The 24,512-nt window shown below is 39.3% G+C and overlaps 1 protein-coding gene across 50 annotated transcripts in view; it reads right to left on the bottom strand.

Annotated features, from left to right (window-relative positions):
* CAMK2D (calcium/calmodulin dependent protein kinase II delta) overlaps nt 1-24,512 on the bottom strand; it is a 292,611-nt gene that overhangs the window by 130,931 nt on the left and 137,168 nt on the right. For all 50 annotated transcript variants that reach the window (XM_014737894.3, XM_070259745.1, XM_023636665.2 and 47 more), the window contains exon 4: nt 11,917-11,971. In XM_014737894.3, coding sequence (XP_014593380.1) covers nt 11,917-11,971 — 55 coding nt within the window. The remainder of the gene's footprint in view (nt 1-11,916; nt 11,972-24,512) is intronic.

The raw sequence follows: 24,512 nt of genomic DNA, 5'->3' as shown, positions 1-24,512 counted from the left end.
TATTTTGTGGATATCAACAAACTGATTCCAAAGTTTATACGGAGAGCCAAAAAACCCAGAACAGCCAACACAAAATTGAAAGAGAAGAACAAAGATAGAAAACTGATACTACCCGACTTCAAGACTTACTACAAAGCTATAGTTATCAAGACAGTGTGGTACTATCAAAGAATAAACAAACGGATCAATGGTACAGAATAGAGAGCCCAGAAATAGAGCCACACAAACAGAGTCACTGACAGCTGACAAAGGAGCAAAGGTAGTACAATGGAGAAAAGACGGACTCTTCAACAAACAATGCTGAAACAACCAGAGAGCCACATGTGAAAAAAATGAATCTAGACACAGACCTTACACCCTTTACAAAAATTAACTCAAAATGGATCATAGACATAAACGTAAATGCAAAAGTATAAAACTCCTAGAAAATACCATAGGAGAATATCTAGATGACTTGGTATGAGGATGACTTTTAGTTACAACATTAAAGTCATGATCTAAGAAAGAAAGAATTAAGATGGACTACATTAAAATTTAAAGCAACTTCTCTGCAAAAGACTGTCAAGGGAATGAGAAGACAAGTTACAGACTGGGCGAAAATATTTGCAACGACATCTGATAAAGGTTGTTGGTAAAAGTTATTTATCCAAACTAATCAAAGAATTCTTAAAACTCAGCAAAAAAAATGAACAATCCAATTTAAAAAATGGGCAAAAGACCTGAAGAGATACTTCACCAAAAAAGATATTTAGATGGAAAATAAACAAATGAAAAGATGCTATTAACAAAATTTAATCAATTAATAATAACCTTCTAAAACAGAAAGCACCAGGACCAGATGGATTCACTGGTAAATTATACCTATTGCCATCACATGTCATTAGGCAATTCCAAATTAAAATACAATGATATATCCCTACACATCTATTAGGGTGGCCAACGTCCAAAATACTGCCAACCCTAAATGCCGACAAGGATGTGGAGCAACAGGAACTCCACTCATTGCTTGGGGAAGTGCAAAATGATACAGCCACTCTGGAAGACAGTGTGGCGGTTTCTTACAAAACTAAACATACTTTTACCCCTACAGTCCAGCAATTGTCCTCGTCAGTATTTACTCAAGTAAGTCACAAGCTTAAGTCCACAGAAGAAGGTGCACATGGGTGTTCATAGCAGCTTTATTCACAGCTGCCAAAATTTGGAAGCAACCAAGATGTTCTTCAGCAGGTGAGTGGATAAACAAACTGTGGTTCATCTAGAAAATAGAATATTATTCAGTGCTAAGAAGAAATGAACTATCAAGCCATGAAAAGACATAGAGGAAACTTAAATGCATATTACTAAGTGAAAGAAGCCAATCTGAAAAGACTACATACCATGTGATTCCAATGATACGCCATTCTGGAAAAAGCACAACAATGGAGACAGTAAAAAGATTACTGGTTTCTAGGAGTTGGGGAGGATGGTGAGATGAACAGTTGGAGCACAGGGGATTTTAAAGGCAGTGAATCTATTTTCTATGATACTACAATGGTGGATACATGTCATTATACCTTTGTCAAAACCAACTCAATGTATAATCCCAAGAGTAAACCCTAATGTAAACTATGGACTTCGGGTGATAGTGATGAGTCACTGTAGATTCACTGATTGTAACAAACACACCACTGTGGTATGGAAGTTGATAGTGGCGAGGCTGTGCACGTTTGGGGAGGGATTATATGGGAATTCTCTGTATTTTCCACTCAATTCTGGTTTGAATCTAAAACTCCTCTAAAAACTAAAGTTTATTGGAAGTGGAAAAATTAAAATAACATTGTAAAAGTTTCAAAAAGTCCTAAATTCCATAACATTTTCTCCTACTTCATAAAGATAAATATGGGAGTTGATATGATATCAAGAAATCCAAATTTATATTAAAGATTGAAAATTACTATGACAATATACGTATATCAACAAGAAATCATTATTCACAAAGAATGACAATTACTAAAGTGAACAAATGAGACAAAAACTGGCCCTCTGGAATTTAAGACCATTATCCCTGACAATAACTGTAAAGAGGCTACCAGATGGTATGCAGCTTGCAGAGCCTCCTTCCTCCTGCAGGTTGTCAACTAAAGGGTGCTCATGAGACCAGGTAATAGCTTATCCCACACAGACTCAGAGCGCCTACTAACACAAAAGCACCAGCAGGTGTGGGTGGGAGGGCTGAGTTTACCACCTGGGAGCAGTATCATAACACAGGAAAAGTTGAGTATTTATTTCGCCTTCCATTCAGAAAAGCATCAAAAGGATGAGTATCTCTCTCCCTTTCTATTAAAAGTATAGGATGTTGGGACCAGCCCCACGGCACAGTGGTTAAGTTCGGCACACTCTGCTTCAGCGGCCTGGGTTCGGTTCCTGGGTGTGGACCTTCGTCACTCCTCAGTGGCCATACTGTGGCAGTGACCCAAATAGAAAATAGAGGAAGACTGGCACAGAAGTTAGCTCAGGGCAAATCTGCCTCAAGCAAAAAGAGGAAGATTAGCAATGGATGTTAGCTCAGGGTGAATCTTCCTCAGCAAAAAAAAAAAAGAAAAAAGAAAAAAAAAGAAAAGAAAAAAGTACAGATGTCATGGTCATTTAAAATGTTTTTCTTTAAAAAATATAATAGAATCATTATTATCTTATTAATTTTTCAGTTATTAGGACACTTAAATTGTTTAGTACAGCCTTGTAAATGCTGTGACCTTTTACAACTCTAGATTTATAGATTTCCACTGTAATGGACATTTAATTTCATTTAAAAAATAGCCAAGATGTTTTAATTCAAATACAATTCTGTTTTCTAAAAACAAATAAGAAACGTAGTATCTTTACAACATCAGGGATTCTCTGTTATTTAAAACAGCCTCCATTTTATATAGACTGATTGTTTCTTGCATAAACACTGCTAACTAAAAACAAAATCCATAGACTCAACTTTATTCTAAAAAGTATTTTTAGAGGGATTATGCCTTTTTACTTCTTTTTGTGTGTGTGTGTGTGTGGTCTTGAGTAAATTACTTAATCTCTCTGGGCTTCAGGTTTCCTATCTGTGAGATAATAAAGTCTATTTCATAGAGTTATTGTGAGGATCTAATGAACTAATGCAGGTAAAGCCCTCAGCATAGTATGTGACACATAATAAGTGCTCAATCAGTGTGAGTGATCAAAACAATTAGGACTTTAATTATGATGGGCAATAAAGTGCTCTATCCACAGGTCCAAGCTCACACAGACAGGTGTAAGATCAAGCAGGGTAAAGAAACATACAACCAACAGATGGGCATCTCAGCACCAGTCGCTAGGTAACAGAGCAAGGTTCCTGGTGGCCACAGGGCCCACTGTGCTACCAAACGCGACCTAAGTCCAGGAGGGCTGCTGAGGAGGGCTGCTGGAGGAGGAGGGCTGCTGAGGAGGGCTGCTGGAGGAGGAGGGCTGCTGGAGGAGGAGGCTGCTGGAGGAGGGCTGCTGGAGGAGGAGGGCTGCTGGAGGAGGGCTGCTGGAGGAGGAGGGCTGCTGGAGGAGGAGGCTGCTGGAGGAGGAGGGCTGCTGGAGGAGGAGGGCTGCTGGAGGAGGAGGGCTGCTGGAGGAGGAGGGCTGCTGGAGGAGGAGGGCTGCTGGAGGAGGGTTGCTGGAGGAGGGTTGCTGGAGGAGGAGGCTGCTGGAGGAGGAGGGCGGCTGGAGGAGGAGGCTGCTGGAGGAGGAGGGCTGCTGGAGGAGGAGGGCTGCTGGAGGAGGAGGCTGCTGGAGGAGGAGGGCTGCTGGAGGAGGGCTGCTGGAGGAGGAGGGCTGCTGGAGGAGGGCTGCTGGAGGAGGAGGCTGCTGGAGGAGGAGGCTGCTGGAGGAGGAGGGCTGCTGGAGGAGGAGGGCTGCTGGAGGAGGAGGGCTGCTGGAGGAGGAGGGCTGCTGGAGGAGGGCTGCTGGAGGAGGAGGGCTGCTGGAGGAGGGCTGCTGGAGGAGGAGGGCTGCTGGAGGAGGGCTGCTGGAGGAGGAGGGCTGCTGGAGGAGGAGGCTGCTGGAGGAGGGCTGCTGGAGGAGGAGGGCTGCTGGAGGAGGAGGGCTGCTGGAGGAGGAGGGCTGCTGGAGGAGGGCTGCTGGAGGAGGAGGGCTGCTGGAGGAGGAGGCTGCTGGAGGAGGAGGGCTGCTGGAGGAGGAGGGCTGCTGGAGGAGGAGGGCGGCTGGAGGAGGAGGCTGCTGGAGGAGGGCTGCTGGAGGAGGGCTGCTGGAGGAGGGCTGCTGGAGGAGGAGGGCTGCTGGAGGAGGAGGGCTGCTGGAGGAGGGCTGCTGGAGGAGGAGGGCTGCTGGAGGAGGGCTGCTGGAGGAGGAGGGCTGCTGGAGGAGGGCTGCTGGAGGAGGAGGGCTGCTGGAGGAGGGCTGCTGGAGGAGGAGGCTGCTGGAGGAGGAGGCTGCTGGAGGAGGAGGGCTGCTGGAGGAGGAGGGCTGCTGGAGGAGGAGGGCTGCTGGAGGAGGGCTGCTGGAGGAGGAGGGCTGCTGGAGGAGGGCTGCTGGAGGAGGAGGGCTGCTGGAGGAGGGCTGCTGGAGGAGGAGGGCTGCTGGAGGAGGAGGGCTGCTGGAGGAGGAGGCTGCTGGAGGAGGGCTGCTGGAGGAGGAGGGCTGCTGGAGGAGGAGGCTGCTGGAGGAGGGCTGCTGGAGGAGGAGGGCTGCTGGAGGAGGAGGGCTGCTGGAGGAGGAGGCTGCTGGAGGAGGGCTGCTGGAGGAGGGCTGCTGGAGGAGGGCTGCTGGAGGAGGAGGGCTGCTGGAGGAGGAGGGCTGCTGGAGGAGGAGGGCTGCTGGAGGAGGGCGGCTGGAGGAGGAGGCTGCTGGAGGAGGAGGGCTGCTGGAGGAGGAGGCTGCTGGAGGAGGGCTGCTGGAGGAGGGCTGCTGGAGGAGGAGGGCTGGAGGAGGAGGGCTGCTGGAGGAGGAGGGCTGGAGGAGGAGGGCTGCTGGAGGAGGGCTGCTGGAGGAGGAGGGCGGCTGGAGGAGGAGGGCTGCTGGAGGAGGAGGCTGCTGGAGGAGGGCTGCTGGAGGAGGCTGCTGGAGGAGGGCTGCTGGAGGAGGAGGAACAGGACTCTGCTTCTTTTTTTATTCCTACCAGCATCTTACCTCAGGGACTTACTATCTTCTACCTGGATGTTAGTGCAGCCACCTTCTAACCAGGGTCACCACCTCCAATCTGAGCTGTTTGCCTCAATCCGTGTACACAGAAAAACAGCATGGCACAAGTCAGACTATACTGTAATAACTGACTGAATTTTCTGACTCTCGACAGGAGTTCACCCTCGACACTGGTTCTCAAGTTCTGTCTACAGTGCCCTGACAGACCAAATAGTCTCCAATATTGTCCTTTCACATTTTGATCTGAATGTGAAAATTATTTTGCCACTGCTGTTTGCTACATCATTGCTATAGTGATATAAATCAAAGAAATATTCCATTAAGTAGGTTTTAAGAGAGAGAAAATTTGCTGTGAATAATAGGCAAAAGCTATTCAGAAAAATCAGACTAGCTCTCCACCCCCCAAACAAGATTTAATAATCACTGGAATAACTATGGAATATATACACCTTGTGAGCTGTAGGAGAGTATTATCAGAAAAATAGAAGAATTCTGCTAAATAACTACAAAGATGACCCGGGGACTAGGGCACACATCAATGTCTTCACAGATACTGTGAAACTTGTTACCCCGTCTCTGTGTGTGTTTGTACATACTGCTGATCTGTTAGTTATTCAACCAAATATTCTACTGACGAAAGAATGCCTTCACATAATAAGCATGAGTTTGTTTTTAGTTCTTCTGAAGGCAAAGCTGTCATTCACCTTCCCTTCAATCAGCTTACTTACCTGGTACAGAGTAAGTCTTACTAAGCGTGTATTTGTTGAATGAAGGCATGTTCCCAAGGACATAATTATGTCTGCCCCAACTTCAGTTCTTCCCACTGTCTTTCCTGATATCCTTGGCTGAATGAATGTTGGCTCTTTCTCCCAAACTCCTGCATCACTCTTAGAGCTTCTACCACATTAGGTCTGTACCACAGATTTTTTGAAGCCATCTAATTCCCTTTCAAAATTATAAAATCTTTGAAAAAGAGATGGTATTTGATGTACCCTTCAGTCCTGATATTACCAATAAAACTATCAGCTCTCCAGTCCAAGGGGTGTAGTTTGAAAAAGTATTTTTAATATTAAGATATAATTTCAAATTTGCAAAAATAAAAAATATACATATTTCCCTAATAATAACTATAAAACATGTAACTTGACCAAGCATTCTGGCTGGTACAAATATGGTAAAATGGGGTAGGGGGAAGCAGCACATCAGATTCAGAGTATTCCTTTTGAATTTATCAAAATGGGACATTTATTTTAAAATGTTCAGAAACACTAGGGTTTTTTTTCCCTAAAGCACATTAGGCATAGTGTCTTGTATTTAGTAGGCACTCATTATGTATTTGATGAATAGAATTTCTTATCTGGGGACAAAAACACAAAGACTTTAAAACAGAGGGAAAAAAAGAAGTAATTCACATACCAAGATGTATTTTTGCTAGGGAAAAAAGAAGTTCTTTTTAAAGATACAATAATAGCATTTTTCTCTAATAGTTTAGAATTGTAAGAAATTTCCTATTATTTAAAAATGACATCAGGAGTCCATTAATTCTACCCAAAATCTCAAACTGATGAGAATGGCATCCTCAGAGAACAGGAAAGGACTTGAGAGATGTCTAACAAGTTTTTCATTTGGTCCCACAGCCTCAATCTCTATGAGAAAAAAGTTTAGAGAAAAGATAATGTTCAACGTTTCTCCCTGGGTACCTTGAGACTAAAACTGAAGTCTTTTCACTCTGGGTCAGCACTCTTTCCAATAAACCTTAATCTAATCCATCTACTTTAGTTCCCTATCGGGATTACAAAATTAAACTCAAATGTTATTCTCATATCCGTTTACTTAGAGAGAGCTGTGATATTTCCATACTTCATTATATGTATTCACCCAACAGGCATATAATACAGAGCTTCTCCAACATATAGTTCCTGAAATACATATGTCACATTCAAATGACTGCCCTCGTCAAGACCTTATTTCCCAACAGTCCTAGAAACAGACTGGAGCTGCCTTATCTGCCTACAGCCAATGGTTCTGCCTTTAGGCCTCTCCCTGGGGAACTATAATTCTAGCTTCATTACGTCACTGTCCTGCCTTCCCTTAGATGTCAGATAAATCCACATCTCTTGCCTCTCAGGGCTCTGAGGTGTGCCTGGAAACCCTGCTGGGCACAAACTCTGAGGAAGGAAGAATCTAAGAAGTAAGCAGTTCATTATTTGCAGTGAAGATGTCTTTGCTTTCATGTAGCCTTTCTCTCTGATTCCTGAGTCTATCTGCAAAAGTGACTAGCAATGCTTTGTAGTTTGAAACAGTGGATAGACACTTGAATAAAAAATGCTAATTTAAAATAGCAAGAAGAGAGTATTTCTCATAGAATTCACAGCCTCTGCTGTTCTGCTTTTTTAGAAGGGAAAAGTATTCCATTAGAAGAAAACTCAATGCATCTATAAAAATAGAACTTCCCACTGGATTCTGAATAGCTGATATTCCACAGGAAGCATGAGCAAGTACCAAGCTGCCAAAACCACCATCAGAAGGACAAACACAGGGACATTCCTTCTTCAGGACTTCAAGGAGTCATCTTATCTCAGAACTGATTGGCCAAGTGACTTTCAATTTTCCCATATGAGTATTTCATTGACATCTTTATGATCATACTTTTCTAAACTATGTTTAAAATGTGCATTTTCTAAAGCTACTTACTTTTCCTATTTACAGATTAACACCACAACGATTAGATAATTTAGAGGAATTACATATGTATATCCATTAATCTCTTTTTAGTCATTGAAAATCTACAGTTTCAATCATTGTTTCCCAACTGTCTCTAAAACTGAGTGCTTTACTGGATTGTGTTTAACTAGTTTATTAATCTCATTTACTGGCAAAACATTTTCATGAGAACTGCCCATAACTCTCCTCTTAAACTTTAAATATTGAAGAATAATTGGCAAAGAGTCTGAGCTCTTCACTCTAGAACCAGAGGTCCAACAGCCTGATGCAGCATATTTCATGATACTATGGTTCAAATGTAAACTTTCACCTTCAGGAGGCTCTACACTTGGTTTCAGACCCATTAATAACACAACAAATATCGTTACTACAGATACGATCCACTGTAATTGAAAATCTTATTTTGTTTTCACATGAACTGCTTTCTTTATATGTTCTGCACTAACTATTAAGTGCTGAATAAAAAAACTGGTACGTGAAAAAATAAACTTACTATTCTAAACCATGTGATTCTTATCATCCCCTCCATTTAGTAAGGAATATAGAAATCTATAAAACTTAAAATGCAGCTATAAATAACTTGATGACTCTGGAAAAATGGCATGGCATGAGAAGAAGGGTGCCTTCCTTTGACATTTGACCAATGCTGAAGTGCTTCTTGGAGAGAAGGAGATCAGAATATGCCACCCCAAAACATGCCACTTTGGCATAACGATTATTTTGAACTAAAGGCAACTGAGAATCAACAAACAAAGGAAGAGTTCTCTACCCTCCCCTTATCTGGCTAAAAGCAGGCCATAAATTTCCCTTTAAGGAAGGTGTCTGCTCTGTGTACCAGGGAAAGAAGAATGATTTGTATCATCTAAGACAAAGGGTTGACACCCCGAGGCTAACTGCTTCTTTTAGTTTCACTTCTTTTCTATGAACTCCCCTGCACATAAATATTAAAAAAAATTGTGTGCCTTGTCTCCTGTTAATCAGTCTTCTGTTAGTTTAATTCATGCCTTCATGTCCTGAACTTAAGAGGGCAGAGGAAAAGTTTTTGTTCTCTGATAGAGCTGCGATCAAACCCAATTCTGAGTGATGGTACTTAAGTAATGAACATTAGGAGATGTGCTTTTCACTCCAGCATTCATCAGAGCAAAAAGGATATATCCCAGTTTATACTACCATACCCTTGATTTACATACAAAGGAGATCTACAAAATAAATCTATCAAGAAATAAAATAATGTAAATAAACATAAATAAATCTATCAAGAAATAAAATAAAAAAGAAACAAGTCTAAAAAAACAGAGTAGACGCATTTCTTCCACTAAATACAGAAAAAAAAAATCCCTGTGCTTTCAGTGCCCCCCCCAGCAGTAAGGAGACACACCCTTGGGTGGTCAACGGAGCCTGAGAAGGAAACCTGGGCTCCCACCTCCACCTGTCAAGTGATAACATGGCACCTCCTTACTCCTGGCCAGTGTGGTATCAGAGGAGGTCTGCTAAAAAGATTTAAACTAAATCCAGAGTCTCAAATTAATCCAAAATGTCCAGGATATAATAAAAATCATTTATCAAATCAAGAACCAGGAAAATCTCAATATGAAAAAAATCAGTGAACAGACACCAATCACAAGATGACAATGCTGATGGAATGATTTGACAAGGATTTTTAATCAGCCATAATAAAAATGCTTCAGAAAGCAATTATGAATAGACTTGAAATAAATGAAAAAAAAAGTCTCAACAAAGAAATAGAGGATATATAGAAGAACCAAAAGGCAATGGTAGAACTGAAAAAAATACAGTAACTGAAATTAAAAACTCAATGGATGAGCTCAACAGCAGAATGGAAAAAAAAAATGAGGAAAAGATTACTGAAAATGAAGAGAGAACAATAGAAACTACCCAATCTGAACAACAGAAATAAAATAATATGAAAAAAAAAAAACAACAGAGCCTCAGGGACTAACAGGACTATAACAAAGATCTAACATTCATGTCATTAGAGTTCCAGAAGGAGAGGAGCAAGAAAGTGAGGCTGAAATAGTATTTAAAGAAACAATGTTTAAAAATTTCTCAAGTTTGGCAGAAGATATAAAACTACATATTCAAGAGGTTAAGTGAACACCAAATAAACTCTAAGAAATTCAAGCCAAGACACATCACAGTCAAACTTTTAAAAACTACAGACAAAGGAAAAAATTTTAAAGCAGTCAGAGAGAAATAATACCTTATGCTTAGGGGAAAAGCAATTAGAATGACAGAAGATATCTTATCAAAAACCAAAGAAGTGAGAAGGAATTGGCACAACATTAAAATAAAATAACTGTCAACCTAGAATTCTATACCTAACAAAACTACCCTTCAGGAATGAAGGGAAAATCAAGACATTCTCAGAAAAACAAAAACTAAGAATTTGTTGCTAGCATATCTACTCTAAAAGAACGGCTAAAGGAAGTTCTTACAGAATAAAAGAAATCACATAAGAAGGAATCTTGGAATATCAAGAAGGAAGAAAGAACAATGGAAAAAGTAAACATATGAGCTCCGAGACAGACTGAAGAAGAATGACTATGCAACATGGAGTAGTGCCAAACTCCAGCCACGTGAACAAGCCATGGGTGGACTGTGGCTGTGGAGAGCAGCCTGTGCAGCAGGATTGTGCATAATCAGAGGTTTACTCTCTATTCTCCAGCATACACATGGATCACCAAAATGGCAGACATCTCTGGCTGCCCACCCAACAGGCAAGACTCCCCTTTAATCTACATGTCAATGCCATGATTTAGTTCTTAACTGAGCATTCATATGATTCAGGGGAGGCCAGTTCCCTCTGAAACATACAGATTGAATTTACAATTGCTTAAAGTCAATTGCTGCAATTCCATTCCCTTAACCAACACTTGGTTCAGCTATGGGCCTGAGAAGCAATTCTAAATAAGAATTCATTAACATATCTTCTGAGGAACTACAGAAAATAATACTTTTTTCTAATTTATTCTCCAAAGATCACATTAAAATGCTAAAGAATAAGGAGTCCATTATATGAATTTACCATAATCATACAACTGTTTCTCTATTATTGGCTCCTTAAGTTGGTTTTCTTTCTTTTCTTTTTTTCCCATTATAAAGGACGATGCAATGAACATCGTTCAGCATAAAGGTTTATCCAAATTTAGAATATATTTTCTATGGATTTTGCTCCTAAAAGTGAAATTATTATGTCAAATAATACAGACATTTCTGGTATATAGTATCAAATTGATTTCCAGAAAGTGTGTTATCAATAAAATCCCAGCCATGTGAGTGGCCTGTCTCACTCTATCTCATCCAGCCAGAGCAGGTGCCATGGATTGCTCCTCAAGAGTCCTTATTTCCCTTCGTTCTCGCTAATAGAGCCTCAGCTTATGAATCCTGATTGGTCCAACTCGATTTGGCAACCTCAATCCCCTTGCCAGTGGCTGGGTAGGGGTGGGCATGTGAGTCCTGGCCAATGAGATGAAATGCGAGATTTTATAGGGTAAATTTTTCATTCTAAAAAGGAACAAGAGACAGTGTCTTCCACTGGGCATTACCATGCCTGCATGTAATAATGTGAATCATACCAGTCTGAGAACAAAGTCAATAAGTTGGCATAAAAGATGGGAGTTTGATGATATTGTTGAACCCCTGAATTAACCAACCTCAATGATCTTTCTTGAGTCTTCTTTTTATATAAGATAACAAATTATACATATTCTTAAAAAATTCAGTGGAAAATTATGTTTATGTCAGCCACTTTCATACCCCAAGGTAAAACTGAGAACTATTTATGAATATCACAGTGAACAATCCAAAAGGAAACCGACTCATAAGTGTTTGACTTATAAAGATTAACTTAAATTTTAAATAAACACTGCCTCTTTCCAGAAGAATTAGAGGTGAGTGTTATTTGAAGAACATTTAAAAAACATTATAGGGTCATTAATTTGAACTGTAAATTGGTGAAAAATCATGTTTAATTCAAAATGGATTTCAAACAGAGAGCAAAAATAAGTGAACTCAGTGTACTGTACTTACAAATCAAACACCAAGTAATGGAAGCCCTCTTCCGATATGCTGTCATGAAGTCGCACTAAAAAAGAAAAAAGAGGAGAAAGCTGTGTCACAGACATGCCATGATCAATGTTAAACCAGACTTCTAATGGGCATCTGTCTCCTAACTAAAAATGTTGGCCTCACTCTTTATTTTAGCCTCTGATAGGTCAGCCTCCTTTACAGCAGGGCTTGAGTTCAGACAGACCCAATGTTTAGGTTCTGGTTCTGATAATTATTAACTGTGATCCGAAGCAAATTAATTAACCTGTAATGATAATAGTACCTGTACTTTATAAAATAGTTAAAAAGGCAAATGAGACAATAAAAGCAAAATAAATTTGCATATTGCTAGGTAGAAACTAGATAAACGTTAATAATTGTTAGAATATATCTCCGTATATCCCAAGTTACCAGGTTCCAGCAATTCTCCACTGAGAGTCTCTCCTTGCCGTTCCCTTTGCCCTCGGCCTTCACCAATGCGTGCCTTGCTCATACAATATGAAGCAAGAGGGATCCTCTGCAGAGTCTCCTAAGTGGTCCCCCTGCCTCTGTTCTCCCTGTTTTCTGGGAAATTTTCACGTGGCACTCCCTGGCCAACTTGTCAAAACAGTTTTTACTATGCGACTTCTAAACTCAAGTTACCAAAATCCATTTACCAAGTCAGCAGCCAAAAATATACAGCTGGAACTTTTAGTAAAATAATCTACTAGTTCCTCAAATTAATACGACTCTAAATTCTCCAGTGAGCTAGACTTTTAGTGATAACTGGACGGAACCAACGTTTCTCTTTTCTGAATTTAAAACACTCACTGCCTACTCTGAACTAACCCACACATTTAAAACTCACCTACTGCTTTTTCTGCTATTTATTTTTGCTTAAGTCCTCTGCCTACCCCATCCCGCCCCAATGGATGGTAAACTCTTCCTTTATCCAGATCACGTGGGGTGGCTTGGCCTTCACTGGGAGCAACAGAAGGCAGGAAAAGCAACAGCCTGGGGGACTCAACTCCCGTTGAAAAGTCACCACCAGAGGATGAGTTCTACCACAACCTGTTCCTACTATGTTCCCCAGGCAGCGATCACCACCATACGGGAAGGGTGGATTCAAAAGAACATTTAGATCGTCACACAAACTACAATCACCTACAGAAGGAGTTTGTAGCATCCTCGAAATTCCCAAGATCAGAGACTTAATGTTCTTAATTGTAATTTCTTACAGTCCAATTCCATCCCTGTCAGATATCACCCTTGGCCCACTACTAAAATCTTTTGCAAATCCCTCTCCAGAAACTTCTCCAAGGTAGGGAAAGAGAGACTTTTGCTTCACTCATAAACACAGATTATCACTTGTAAAATGTGGATTTTCTATAAACATTAACATGAGGAGGGGGCCCAAAATGTAGGCAACCGGGAATGTGGCCAACGAAGTTCAGTCTCAGACGCTCTGTTCGTCTCCTGACTGCATGAAATGTGAACACACTGCGGTCTCCTCCCCTCATCTTATTTCTCTCTCAGTGTCACCCTTTAATTCATGGATGCAGCATATTTTATTTTTATTAACTAACCCTAATAACTGTCCCTTCTTCAGTATTTAGAATTTCTTTCTCAACAATACTATCAAACAGGAACCGTATTTCATAGGTCTTTGCTTCCCTCACAGAGACTTGGCACACAGTAGAAGGTCTTTTGTTTTTGAGCATTTATTATACTAGGTGCTAGGCATCCTCCCAAGCTTTTGGACAGAAATTTTCACCAAAGCTCAGTATACCTATATACCTAAAATAAAACGATTCATACACAAACAATTCCCCCGTAACTTTAATCCCGTGAAGGCTATTCAACTTGCCAGTATCAGAGATGCCTGCTACCTTTGTTTAAACTTACACTGCCAAACAAAATCAAAAGTTTGGCTCGGTGATGTGTCTTCCGTCTGTAGTCATTCAGCACAGTAAAGAAAGCCAGGTCATGGCTGATAACTCTGTGCCTTTCTTGAATGACACAGGCCCACAGAAACCTCATTGAGTGGCTGTAACACAATCTGGGTTTAAATGAGTTCACATAATAGTATGTCTACTTACAGGACTCAGTTATTCTGTGAAAATAAGATGGGTTTCCATGCTATCAAAGTTAAACTGAAAAGTAAAAATCACAATGTGAGCCAGAGGGAAAGACCACTTCTTCCTCCCACTGTCTCAGGTAAAAGCTTCAGGTTGGGTGGGATCTCACGTTTTCAGATCAGGGTTGTAGAGATAAACAGAAATGGAATTTCAGGTACAACTGGAGAAGCAGTCTTAATTTATGGTTATATCTGGAATAAGATTTTCTTACTATGATAACCACTAATTTATTAATACTTAGAAAATGGAGTACCTTTTGAACAAGAATAGCCCAGATGCAAGCCTGATGATCAAACAGATGATATTGTTTTTGGTCAAAATCAATTTCACAAAAGCATTTAGCCAGCAAGCACATGATAATGGTTAAAGATAAACCATTTGGCCAAGTTCACTCCTTCTGCATCATCTAATTCCAAAAGAATCTCTAATATTTCCAACCAGCCATTTGACCAGATGAGATTAATTCTGAATGAATGATGTTATTGATACAGCAGGAAAACACAGCATCATCTTTTCTTGCGATAAATGTCCACATGCCCTTCCTTCTCTTACTCCTTCTCTCCTTGTGACTCTGCTACTTTCTTCCGCTCCCTTTTTTAAATAAAGAACTGGAAAAAGAGAACTAAATGAAATTTCACAATTTTCATTTACTAACCAAACTATGTAATATAGTCTCCACATGTTTACAATTACTTTGAGAATGAGTTTGCTTGCTGTAGAAGCTTTTAACTCTCTAACTACTATTCTCAGAGTTGGAGGAATGTCTACGCAGTCTGGAAGACAGTGTCCTACACAATCACAGACATCATCTATTTCTTTTCAAGCCTTTTCTGTCAGTCAAAAGTATCAATCTTCCATCCTTTTTCTTTTTAATGGTTTGTCAAGGGTTGAGAATTGTGTTTACTTTTACAAACACTTACATTAATTATTCCCTATAAATAACTGCGAATTCACTTTTACACCCATGGAATTACAAGCTGTTCTGTTCACCACAGCTGTTAGCTCAAGATGGACTGCATGGCAGCCTTCAGAGCCACTGCTGCACGTGGACACACACACCACGTCCTCGCTCTGACTGCTCTGTGAGTGCCATAAGCTGCACATATGGGTGCACACAATTACCTAATTACAGTCGTCCCTCAGATGCTTTTAGAAAGAAACGTTAAGGAAGATAATGAGAAAAGCATTTAAGAAAACAGGTTATAAGACATCTTGGCAATCATTCTTTTCTGAAGTTTGCTCCAAGGTAAAATCAAATCTATGAAGAAATGCATTCTCATAAACTGAAACAGTGTAACAGTTCTTATCTAGAATAAAATTCTAAATTCTAGGGCATTCAGTATGGGATTTATAAGGTGGAAAAAGGTGCTTCTGAGGCTAAAATATTTCCAAAGTTTAGTTGACCCAAGGCCTGATCCTTTTCCTCTCTCTCTTGCACATATTATCAATTTGGCAGTTTGCATTCAAATTATCATGAAACCACTGCTTTCTCTTCCTGTCCCATGTTCATGTACGATTTCAGTGGCATTTCTAGCTAAGTACTAGCTCCACAAAGGGGGCAAATAGGACCAAAGGGGACCTTGAAACAATCTGAGAGAAGTAACTGTATTTAAATGTGATAGAAGTTTCCTGTCTATTTTAATAGTCATTTCATTTAAGGGGTTAAAAGATACAATAAAATTTATAATAATACTGCTTACTCTGTCAAGCACAATGTAAATAATTTTTGCAAGAGTTATTTTACTTAATGTATACAACCACCACAAGAATACCTTCCCACCACCTTTTACAAATGAATGCGTATAGGCTTAGAGAGGTGAAGGAAACTTCCAAGGCTTAACGGCTAGTAATTGACCAGGCTAGGACCAAAATCCAGAGATGGAGGATTCTAAAGACCCGGTTCTGACTCAGAATATTATGTGGACTCTCTAAAATACATTTGTCAACAAACGACTCCCCAAAGACCTTGCAGCGTCTGAGTTGGCTTGTCAGGGTAAAACAATGTTTAAAAGAGGAAAAAATAGTTACAGTGACTAGAGAAAGAAAAGCAGGGCTAAGTAAAAAACTATTTATACAAAAAGCGCAAAACACTTTTGAGTACAGAAAGTTTAAAGTGTGATGCTATAATCTGGGGATATAGAGACAGCTAGGCAATGACTAAGATAGAGTCAACACCAGCCATGTTTGTCTCTCTATATACTTCCTAAATCCCTAGAAAACTCTTAACTCCCCTCTTCACTTCAAGTTAGGAATGTTAGAGCTTTCAGTGACTCGGCTATTTTACCCAACAGGATATTTAATGTACCGAAAATCTTAATTAGTTAAAGAATCTGGAAAACTTACACAACATGTAAAATATCAAAAATTTAAAATAGATTATTTTCATTTCCAAATTAACATTCCATGTCATGGACATTATGATAACATGGAAAGAGAGGTGTATACATATATATACATATATATATATGTGTGTGTGTGTATGTGTGTGTTAGGAATAGAAATGGGTGTGCAAGGGAGAAGATGGAAAAAGAAGAATTAGACTCTAAATAGAAACCATGTCAAAATCACTTATTAGATGCATCTTATCTGTTTTGACACATACTAAAGAACATTTCTGTCACAAGGAAGTGAACATATTCTTTTCTGGTGATTTACTACTTTTCAAGAAAGACTATTAGGATCTGAAGTCACTTGTCTCAATTTCAGTGTACCTCTTTCCCTCTCCATTTCCTAACAGCATCCTCCAAATAAAATCAAGGTTGGTGACTAAAATTTTGTGAAATTATTTATACAACATATTATTTGGCTCAAATTATACCGCCTCTTATTCTTCCACGCAACCAAACTCACTAGCTGTTGCTCTCTACTAGAATTTATTATGGAGAGGTAGCAGCCTCTTGCATTGGTAGCCCCCAGTGGACCATGTCTATCAATATTCATGTCCTTGTGCAGTCCCCCCTCGCCCACTGCCTCTGGGCTCGGTCATGTTAGTCGCTTTGAGCGATTAGCATAAGTGATACAAGCAGAGCCTTAATAAGCTCTGTACATGGGAGCTGTCCTCTTGGAAACCACATGTCATGTGGCTAAAAAAAGTTCAGGTTAGACCAAGACAAGAGACCACATGGAGAGAAACCTGGAGGATAAGAGGCCATCACTAGCAGAGCTCATAGCTGCACGCAACTCCATGAATGATCTCAGTTACACCACGTGGAGCAGAACAATCATCTGAGCCCAGTCATTCCACAGAGTCACGAGAAATAATAAACTTAAGCCATTCAATTTGGAGTGGGAGTTAGCCAACAAGAGATAAATAAACAGGAAAGACAATCTGAAATGTGTGATTGACCCACTGTCCTCAAATAATTCTTTCAAAATCATAAGCAATTTGTAGCAGAAAAAGAATATTTCACCTCAAAATATTAGTATAAATCTTTAAAACTGAACACGGTAAGGCAATGCTGCCAATGTTATCATAACACTAATAGAGTAATTCACACAGAACAGATTGTATTGCATCCTCATAATCACTGTTAGTCAGCTCTGAGCAATAGTCCTGGTTATAAATGAGGTAGATTTTTGCATTTTTAGCTTTGCTATGTTGCAAGGATTGAGGTAGCTGGATTTGGTTCACACACTGTGATGCAAAAATGGCAGCTTGTAAGTCAGACACTTTTTACATTTCCATCAGCAGTTAATTATATTTCACAGCTAGACAAGCACTAGCCAAGCTAGGCCATGCAGTATGCCAAGCCTTCTCAAAAGAGAGATGCCAACATTGAGCTCATCTGTTAATTAAAAAAAAAAACTGATTAGTCTCAGACATTATAACAGTCATATGGCACCACTCAAGAGAAATTTCAGCTCCACCATTACTACCAGCTCTTTTGTGACAAAGCTGATCATTTCTAGAGAGAAAAGTTTCCAAATAGAAAACACAGAAATACTGAAAACCAAATTCAGAATCAAACTAACATTTCCAGAAAACTGAAGGCAAATCTGTATGTGTGCTTTTTTTCCTAATCTGTATTTAACACAAGTAATACAGTTAATAAAACAGCATCATTTGTTTTTTTATCTCTCTAGCATAAAATATATTAATTTAGGTTGCATATACTTGAAAACTATATGCACTCTTTTTCTTTGAAAGACAGATCTATGAATACTGTTTATTTTATTTTAAATAAGTATGGATATTTCTTTTGTTGTTACTGTCATCAAAGTTAATAGTCTTAGAGCATTTATACTTTGATTTTCTTTCCTCGTCTTAACATGATACTTATAAAATTTGGGCATAAAAAGTTTGAGAATTTGACTTAGCTGGCAAGGGCAAACAGATAAACTGGTCAAGCACAGAAACCACGGTCTATTCTAATTTTAGATATTTGAACACAAATTCCTAACGCTGCATAAGTGATATCTATTTTTGACAAAATTCTTAGCAATATGCCCCATTTAATAAATGCCAAATAAGCCATTATTCAGTACTCAAAATTAAAATAACTTTAACATAAGAAATCCAAAAATTATTTTAACAAAATTTCAAATATTTTTCTTGTAGTGACCTCAAAGTCATTTTAAACTTAATATTAACTAACATCAAATTATATTTAAAAGTAATTCATTGCTAATATTTAAGAAAAAGGAGCAGAAATTAAGAACTTACTGAAAAAAAGCAAATATAATTATGACATGAAAACTCAGTAGAGAATGCCATCCACACTAACTTTAAAACTATTGTAAAAGTACACAGAAAAGGCATTGTATCCCCAAACCAGTCCTGAAGGTCAAAGTGTATCAACCTGCTGACCATAATCTCTATCCTTAGTCCCAAACTCCCACCCGATTTCCTGGTTCTGGATTAAAAATCAAGTTTAGATTAGCGTCAATATCTATAGGATCAGGTTAGTCACATTCAGGACTGACTAGAAGAAATCGTGATGTTTTCTAATAGGCCAGAGCTAGTTATAAACCCAGATTATTCAAAGGGGCTTCTGGCTGGTCTACCAACTCAGGAAGATAGCAGAAAATGAGGAGATATGACCAGTGACCACTAACGATATGGCACACCAGCTATACCAATCACGTGACACCACGAACAGCATGAGAGAACAATCAATACTTCTGCTGGAAAGAAAAGTCATAAAAGACTAAACAGAGAATTTCAGAGATGGTTAATGAAACAGAAAAATAAGTGGATAATTCATTTAATACCCTTTCCTGTTTGTTTTTAATAAAATTATATATGTTGAGTGAAAATTAAATTACAGACTTATTACTAGTATCTACAAATATTCCTTGTTTGAAAAATAATTTTAGATTATCTTGTTGCATATTTTAATTGCATGATTCCATTCTACTTACTATAATTTGTTCTTGGAAAAGTGACTTCATTTCTTGGAAAAGTTAATACTCATTTCAAGTTTCCTTTATTTAAAAAAAAATCTTTCCTCCTTCAATTATGTATCAATATCATTTATGTATTTCAATAAGTGGTTCCGACTTTCTTCATTTTCTTTTTTCTTGCCTTATCTTTTTGTTACTCTATCTTCCGATACTTACATAAAGCTCATCAGTGATTACTCATAGATATCCTTCAGCATTAGGAACATTAAAAAAGAAAGAGAAGCTGCTGTCACCAGATGACTTGCATTTATAGAAATCTCAAGATGGTGTACTTTCATATCGTACTTTAATTATAAGGAACTAACAAAGCTTGGGCTAATGCCATCTTTCTGTTAAATTTATAAAAATGCACACACCTATCTACTCTGTATTAAATGTGTAAGAGTGTCTGATTAAGGCAAAAAACAGCCATTGGCAGTTCCTCTGCTCTAAGGACCTGAACAGCATCACTATAGTTGGGACTGTGGAACCCAGTGCAGTGCTACCACTCTGCCTCCTATAATCTGGGTCAAAAAGAGAAGCACCATTGTTGATAACTGCACATCAGGCTGCTCAGCTCGCTCCATATCTATCAGCAAGATACCAGCACATTAAATGTCTTAAAGTAGCACGGTAATTTGCTACCTTTGAAGATCAAACAAAGGCTATGTTATTTATGATAAACTCGGGATGTCGCACAGGAAGACTGCATGATGCCAACAAACAGACCAGATAAGGATCTTTTTTTCAAAGTGCAGATCAAAGCAGCATTTAAAACAAGAATAAAATATATCAAAGTGCATTTCACATTTAAGTTAACTACAGCTTTGTGAAACTTTTGCTTGAGTTCTACATATACATATATTGCACGCCGGGTCATGATATAAATCCAGTTTTTTTAAACTGTAGATCACAGACAAAAGGTTTAATAAGCACTGGGTTAAATGATCCTTTAAGAGGACCCTATAAAGTCCTTTCCAACTCTGTTTCTACATTTCTACATTTCTGGATGACTGTGGCTAATAAACAGAAGGGAAAATAAACATACAGTTATTACCGATACCAGGTTGAACACAATCCCCTGAATGTGAGACATTTCCCTCTTCAACACTGCAACAAATTTAAGCTGAAAACATACTTCATTTTGTTTCAGATTTGTTCCTAATGAATAACTAGAGAGAAAACTTAAAACATTTATCTTGCCAATTTAAAAATATGCCCTCTTCAAATTTTCACCAAGCAGATGAGGTGCTTTTCTGACACAGCCCTTGGAGAACAGAGTGAATGGAAAAACTCATTAGATCATCCTCTCTTTGCAACTTACTACCATATTACCTTAACACGTGCAACTGAATTTTCCCTAGAGACAGACCAGCCCAAATGCTCTCATCTTTCAAACCCCTTTCTGAAAATTCACCTCTTGCATAAAGTATTTTTCCAAACTTGATTCATCTTATAAGCAGGAAATGAGTGAGTTTAAAATTCTACTAGAATGATAAGAAATACAATGTAAAACTGTAGCTGGTAGCTATATTCTATTATCTCATAATGTTTTTCAATTAACTATTTTTATGCTGAAAGTACTTAAAAATACCAGTTTATTTGCTCTGAATAATATATACAAACATGAAGTACATGAAAAAGAACATACTGCGATCTTAGGCTCATAATGGAGGGAAAAGATGAAAGTTATTTATAAACTTATTCATGAAGTAGATATCATTGGAATAATAACAGATATTAACAAACATAGCTAGGGCATTGTTACACCAGTCAGCACCAGTCAGCAGCATGTACCTGGTAATATATTTTTGGTTAAGCATTCAGTGGAACAGTTGGTTCACCCGGGTCGATGATTTTTTTTTTAAGTAAAGAATAATTGTCCATTTATCATGAAATCAAGGAAGTTATAATGAATGCCAGGCATCTCAAACATTTGGTGCGTTTGCTTGCCTCATACACATCTCAAACCAAACAAACCTAAAGAACTCTTGATCTTCCCCTAAAACCTGCTCCACCCCATGTCTTCTGTGTCTTTCCAGTTGCTCAGGATAAAAACAGTGTAATTCTTGACTCCTTTCTCTCATGCCTAAAATCCAGTGTGAAAGCAAATCCTTCAAAATATAGACTGGGAAAATCTCTGCTTCTACCCTGCCCCATCACTGTCCTTACCAGTGCAGCCAGGACATCCTGTTAAGGTTGAAATCTGATTATTGCCCCTCTGCTCAGAACCCTCCAATGATTCTCCAGCTGCCTCTGAGTCAAGGTCAAAATCCTATTTCCGGCCCATCAAGCACCATGAAGCCCCCTTCCCACCCGCATTTACCTCTTGGCATCTCCCACCACCACCCTTCCCGGTCGGCTTGATGCACACCAGCCCTCCCCTCTCACCGCACTGGCCTCCTTGCTGCTCCTGAGAGCTCCAGGCAAACTCCCGCCTCAGTCCTTGCACTCGCTGTGTCCTTTGCCTGGAATTCTTTTTCCCCGGATATGGCTCACTAGCTCATCTCCTCCAACTCCCTGCTCAGCTTTTCACCTGTTTTGTGTAAATACAGCTTTCCTGGAACAGAGCATGTCCCTTTGTTTCTGTATTACTGATGGCTGCTTTCGAGCTAGGACTGCAGGGTTCAGTAGTTACAACAAAGACCCTATGGCCAGGACACTGAAACTATTTACTATTTGGCCCTTTACAAAACAAGTTTGCTGACCCCTAGAGTAGAAGAAAAGGTTGTGGAAAGGGAGAAGATAGGTTATGAGAGTCCAGGGTATGGCCAGATGATCTACGCAGCTAAGTAAAGCCATGGAGCATGATGGTTAGAAGCGGGGAAGGAGAGATGGTAGTAGGCCAGCTCCTGTATAAATCTAAATGGTGGAGAGCAGCAAGAGAACAGAACGGTAGGAAACCACAGCGCTAAGATGTGCAGGATATTAGAATCTGAGAAAATGTATTTCAAAGATGGGCTGGTGGTGGCCTGGCCCTGTGGCGGAGTGGTTAAAGTTCCAAGCGCTCTGCTTCAGCAGCCCAGGTTCGCGGCTTCGGATCCTGGTGCAGACCTACTCCACTCAGCAGCAATGCTGTGGCAGTGTCCCATATACAAAAACAACAGAGGAAGATTGGCACAGATTTTAGCTCAGGGCTAATCTTCCTTAACAAAAAAAGAGGAAGATTGGCAAAGGATGTCAGCCCAGGGCTAATCTTCCTCAGCAAAAAAAAAAAAAAAAAAAAAAAGATGGGCTGGTGGAAGGATGGGGATAGGGGTTACTGAGGGAGGAAGTGCTAACAGCGGTTTTAGAAGAGCAGCAAAGAGTAAGAAAACACCCACCCACCTCCAGGTGCAGTGCTGTGTGGAGGACAGAGAACACAGCCAACACTGCCCAGTGCTGCTGCAGCCTCAGGGGACGGGCAGAATGCGTTGGCACAAGAAGCAGTGAGCATCAGAGACCAGTGGGAGAGCAGAGTACATTCTACATATATTACATCAGATTTATTATCTTATAATTAAAAGGAAAAAGAAAACTAATAAAAGGTGCCGAAAGTTGGCAATTTTCTGACAGTCTAGATATTAACCCAACGGTTAATCACATTGCTGAAGATTTGCTCTTTGATAAATTTTCATATTTATTTTTCTTTTTTAGAAGAGACCTATCTTTAAATAAATGTATTCATTTTTAAAGACCAAATTTAAGGAGTATGAGTTTCTGTCATTTTATTACTATCATACTCCTGGTGGAGGGGTGTTCTAAATCTTATTAAAGCGTTCTTGTGATTTTAAATGTTTATGCATATGTCCTGTATTTATAGCATCTAAATTACTCACAGAACAATATATAGTTACTCTGATTTATGCATTCATATCATAACAATTTTAATATTTTCATACTTGGTTTCAATTAAGTTTTTCTTCCTGGTTCTTATTTGCCAGATAGGAATACCGAAAAAAATGAATGAAGATGATACATTTTTTAATTTGTCCACAATAAAAACAATTACATGACATTAATTCTTTTTTTGATGGAAATTGGTTTTGCCATCTCTACTCGTAAGCAGAATATTACGTCAAACTCTCCTTCAATCTTGAACAAAACACATTAATAGGAAACACATTTCAGATTTATTAGTAAATATCTTTATCTCTATAATCTTGACCATAAGTTTTTATTCAGAGATTCTAAGACAGTGGGATAAACGTTTAAGGAACTTCATGGACGTTGTACTTAAGATTTTTCAGAAACAAAGCTCTTGACAGAGGCGGGCAGTTCATTCTTTCAGTTATTCAGCCATCTTCTTGAATGCCACATGCTGGGGATATAACTGTGAACAAGTCAGCCGTGGTCCCAGCCCTCGCACTGTTTTCAGTCTTTGGGACAAAATCCTCTTGCTAATTTTGTGATTCTGCATTTTAGACATCTAAAGCATATCCCAATACTTTCATTTTACTCTTCTCATTATCCATGCCCTTGGGAGCACATGAATATAACATGACTATGTGGCAAATGAATATACACAAGTCATCAGTTACAACAAAATTCACTATAAAATCTATGTGAGGCTACCACATCCACGGTCTTTACCACTGACCAACTGATTTCATCAAACACATTTCCCTGATGTTTCTTTTTTCCTGAATTGACTTGCTATTGAGAAAATTTAACAAGTTGTTTAACCTGAAAGATAAATTTCCTAGTAACCAAAAATTTAACATCCCTTGTGACCTACCCAATCCATCATCCACAAGGCGGCCATCCTTTCAAAATGTGAATCTGGTTATATCACACTCATTCAGCTTAAAATTCTTCAATGACTTCCTATTGATTTTGTGTTAAGGAGCAAACTCCTTAACATGACCCATTTATCATATAATTTATCTTCCAAACTGGGACAATTTGAGAGAGAAAGAGGGTGATTAATTTTTACACCAGTAAACCAGGACAGCCCTGAAAAAGAGGTTAGCCTCGCCTCCCCACCTGGAAGGCTGCTTGCTTTTGTACAGCCAATGGGCTAAAAATGGTTTTTACATTTTTAAGAAACTGCAAAAACAAAACACAAAGCCTAAATTATTTACTAGTGTACAGAAAAAG

This window comes from Equus caballus, chromosome 2, assembly GCF_041296265.1.
Source record: "Equus caballus isolate H_3958 breed thoroughbred chromosome 2, TB-T2T, whole genome shotgun sequence".
Lineage (NCBI taxonomy): Eukaryota > Metazoa > Chordata > Mammalia > Perissodactyla > Equidae > Equus > Equus caballus.
The sequence above is the reverse complement of the archived record's forward strand: the minus strand, read 5'-3'. Positions and strand labels throughout refer to the sequence as shown.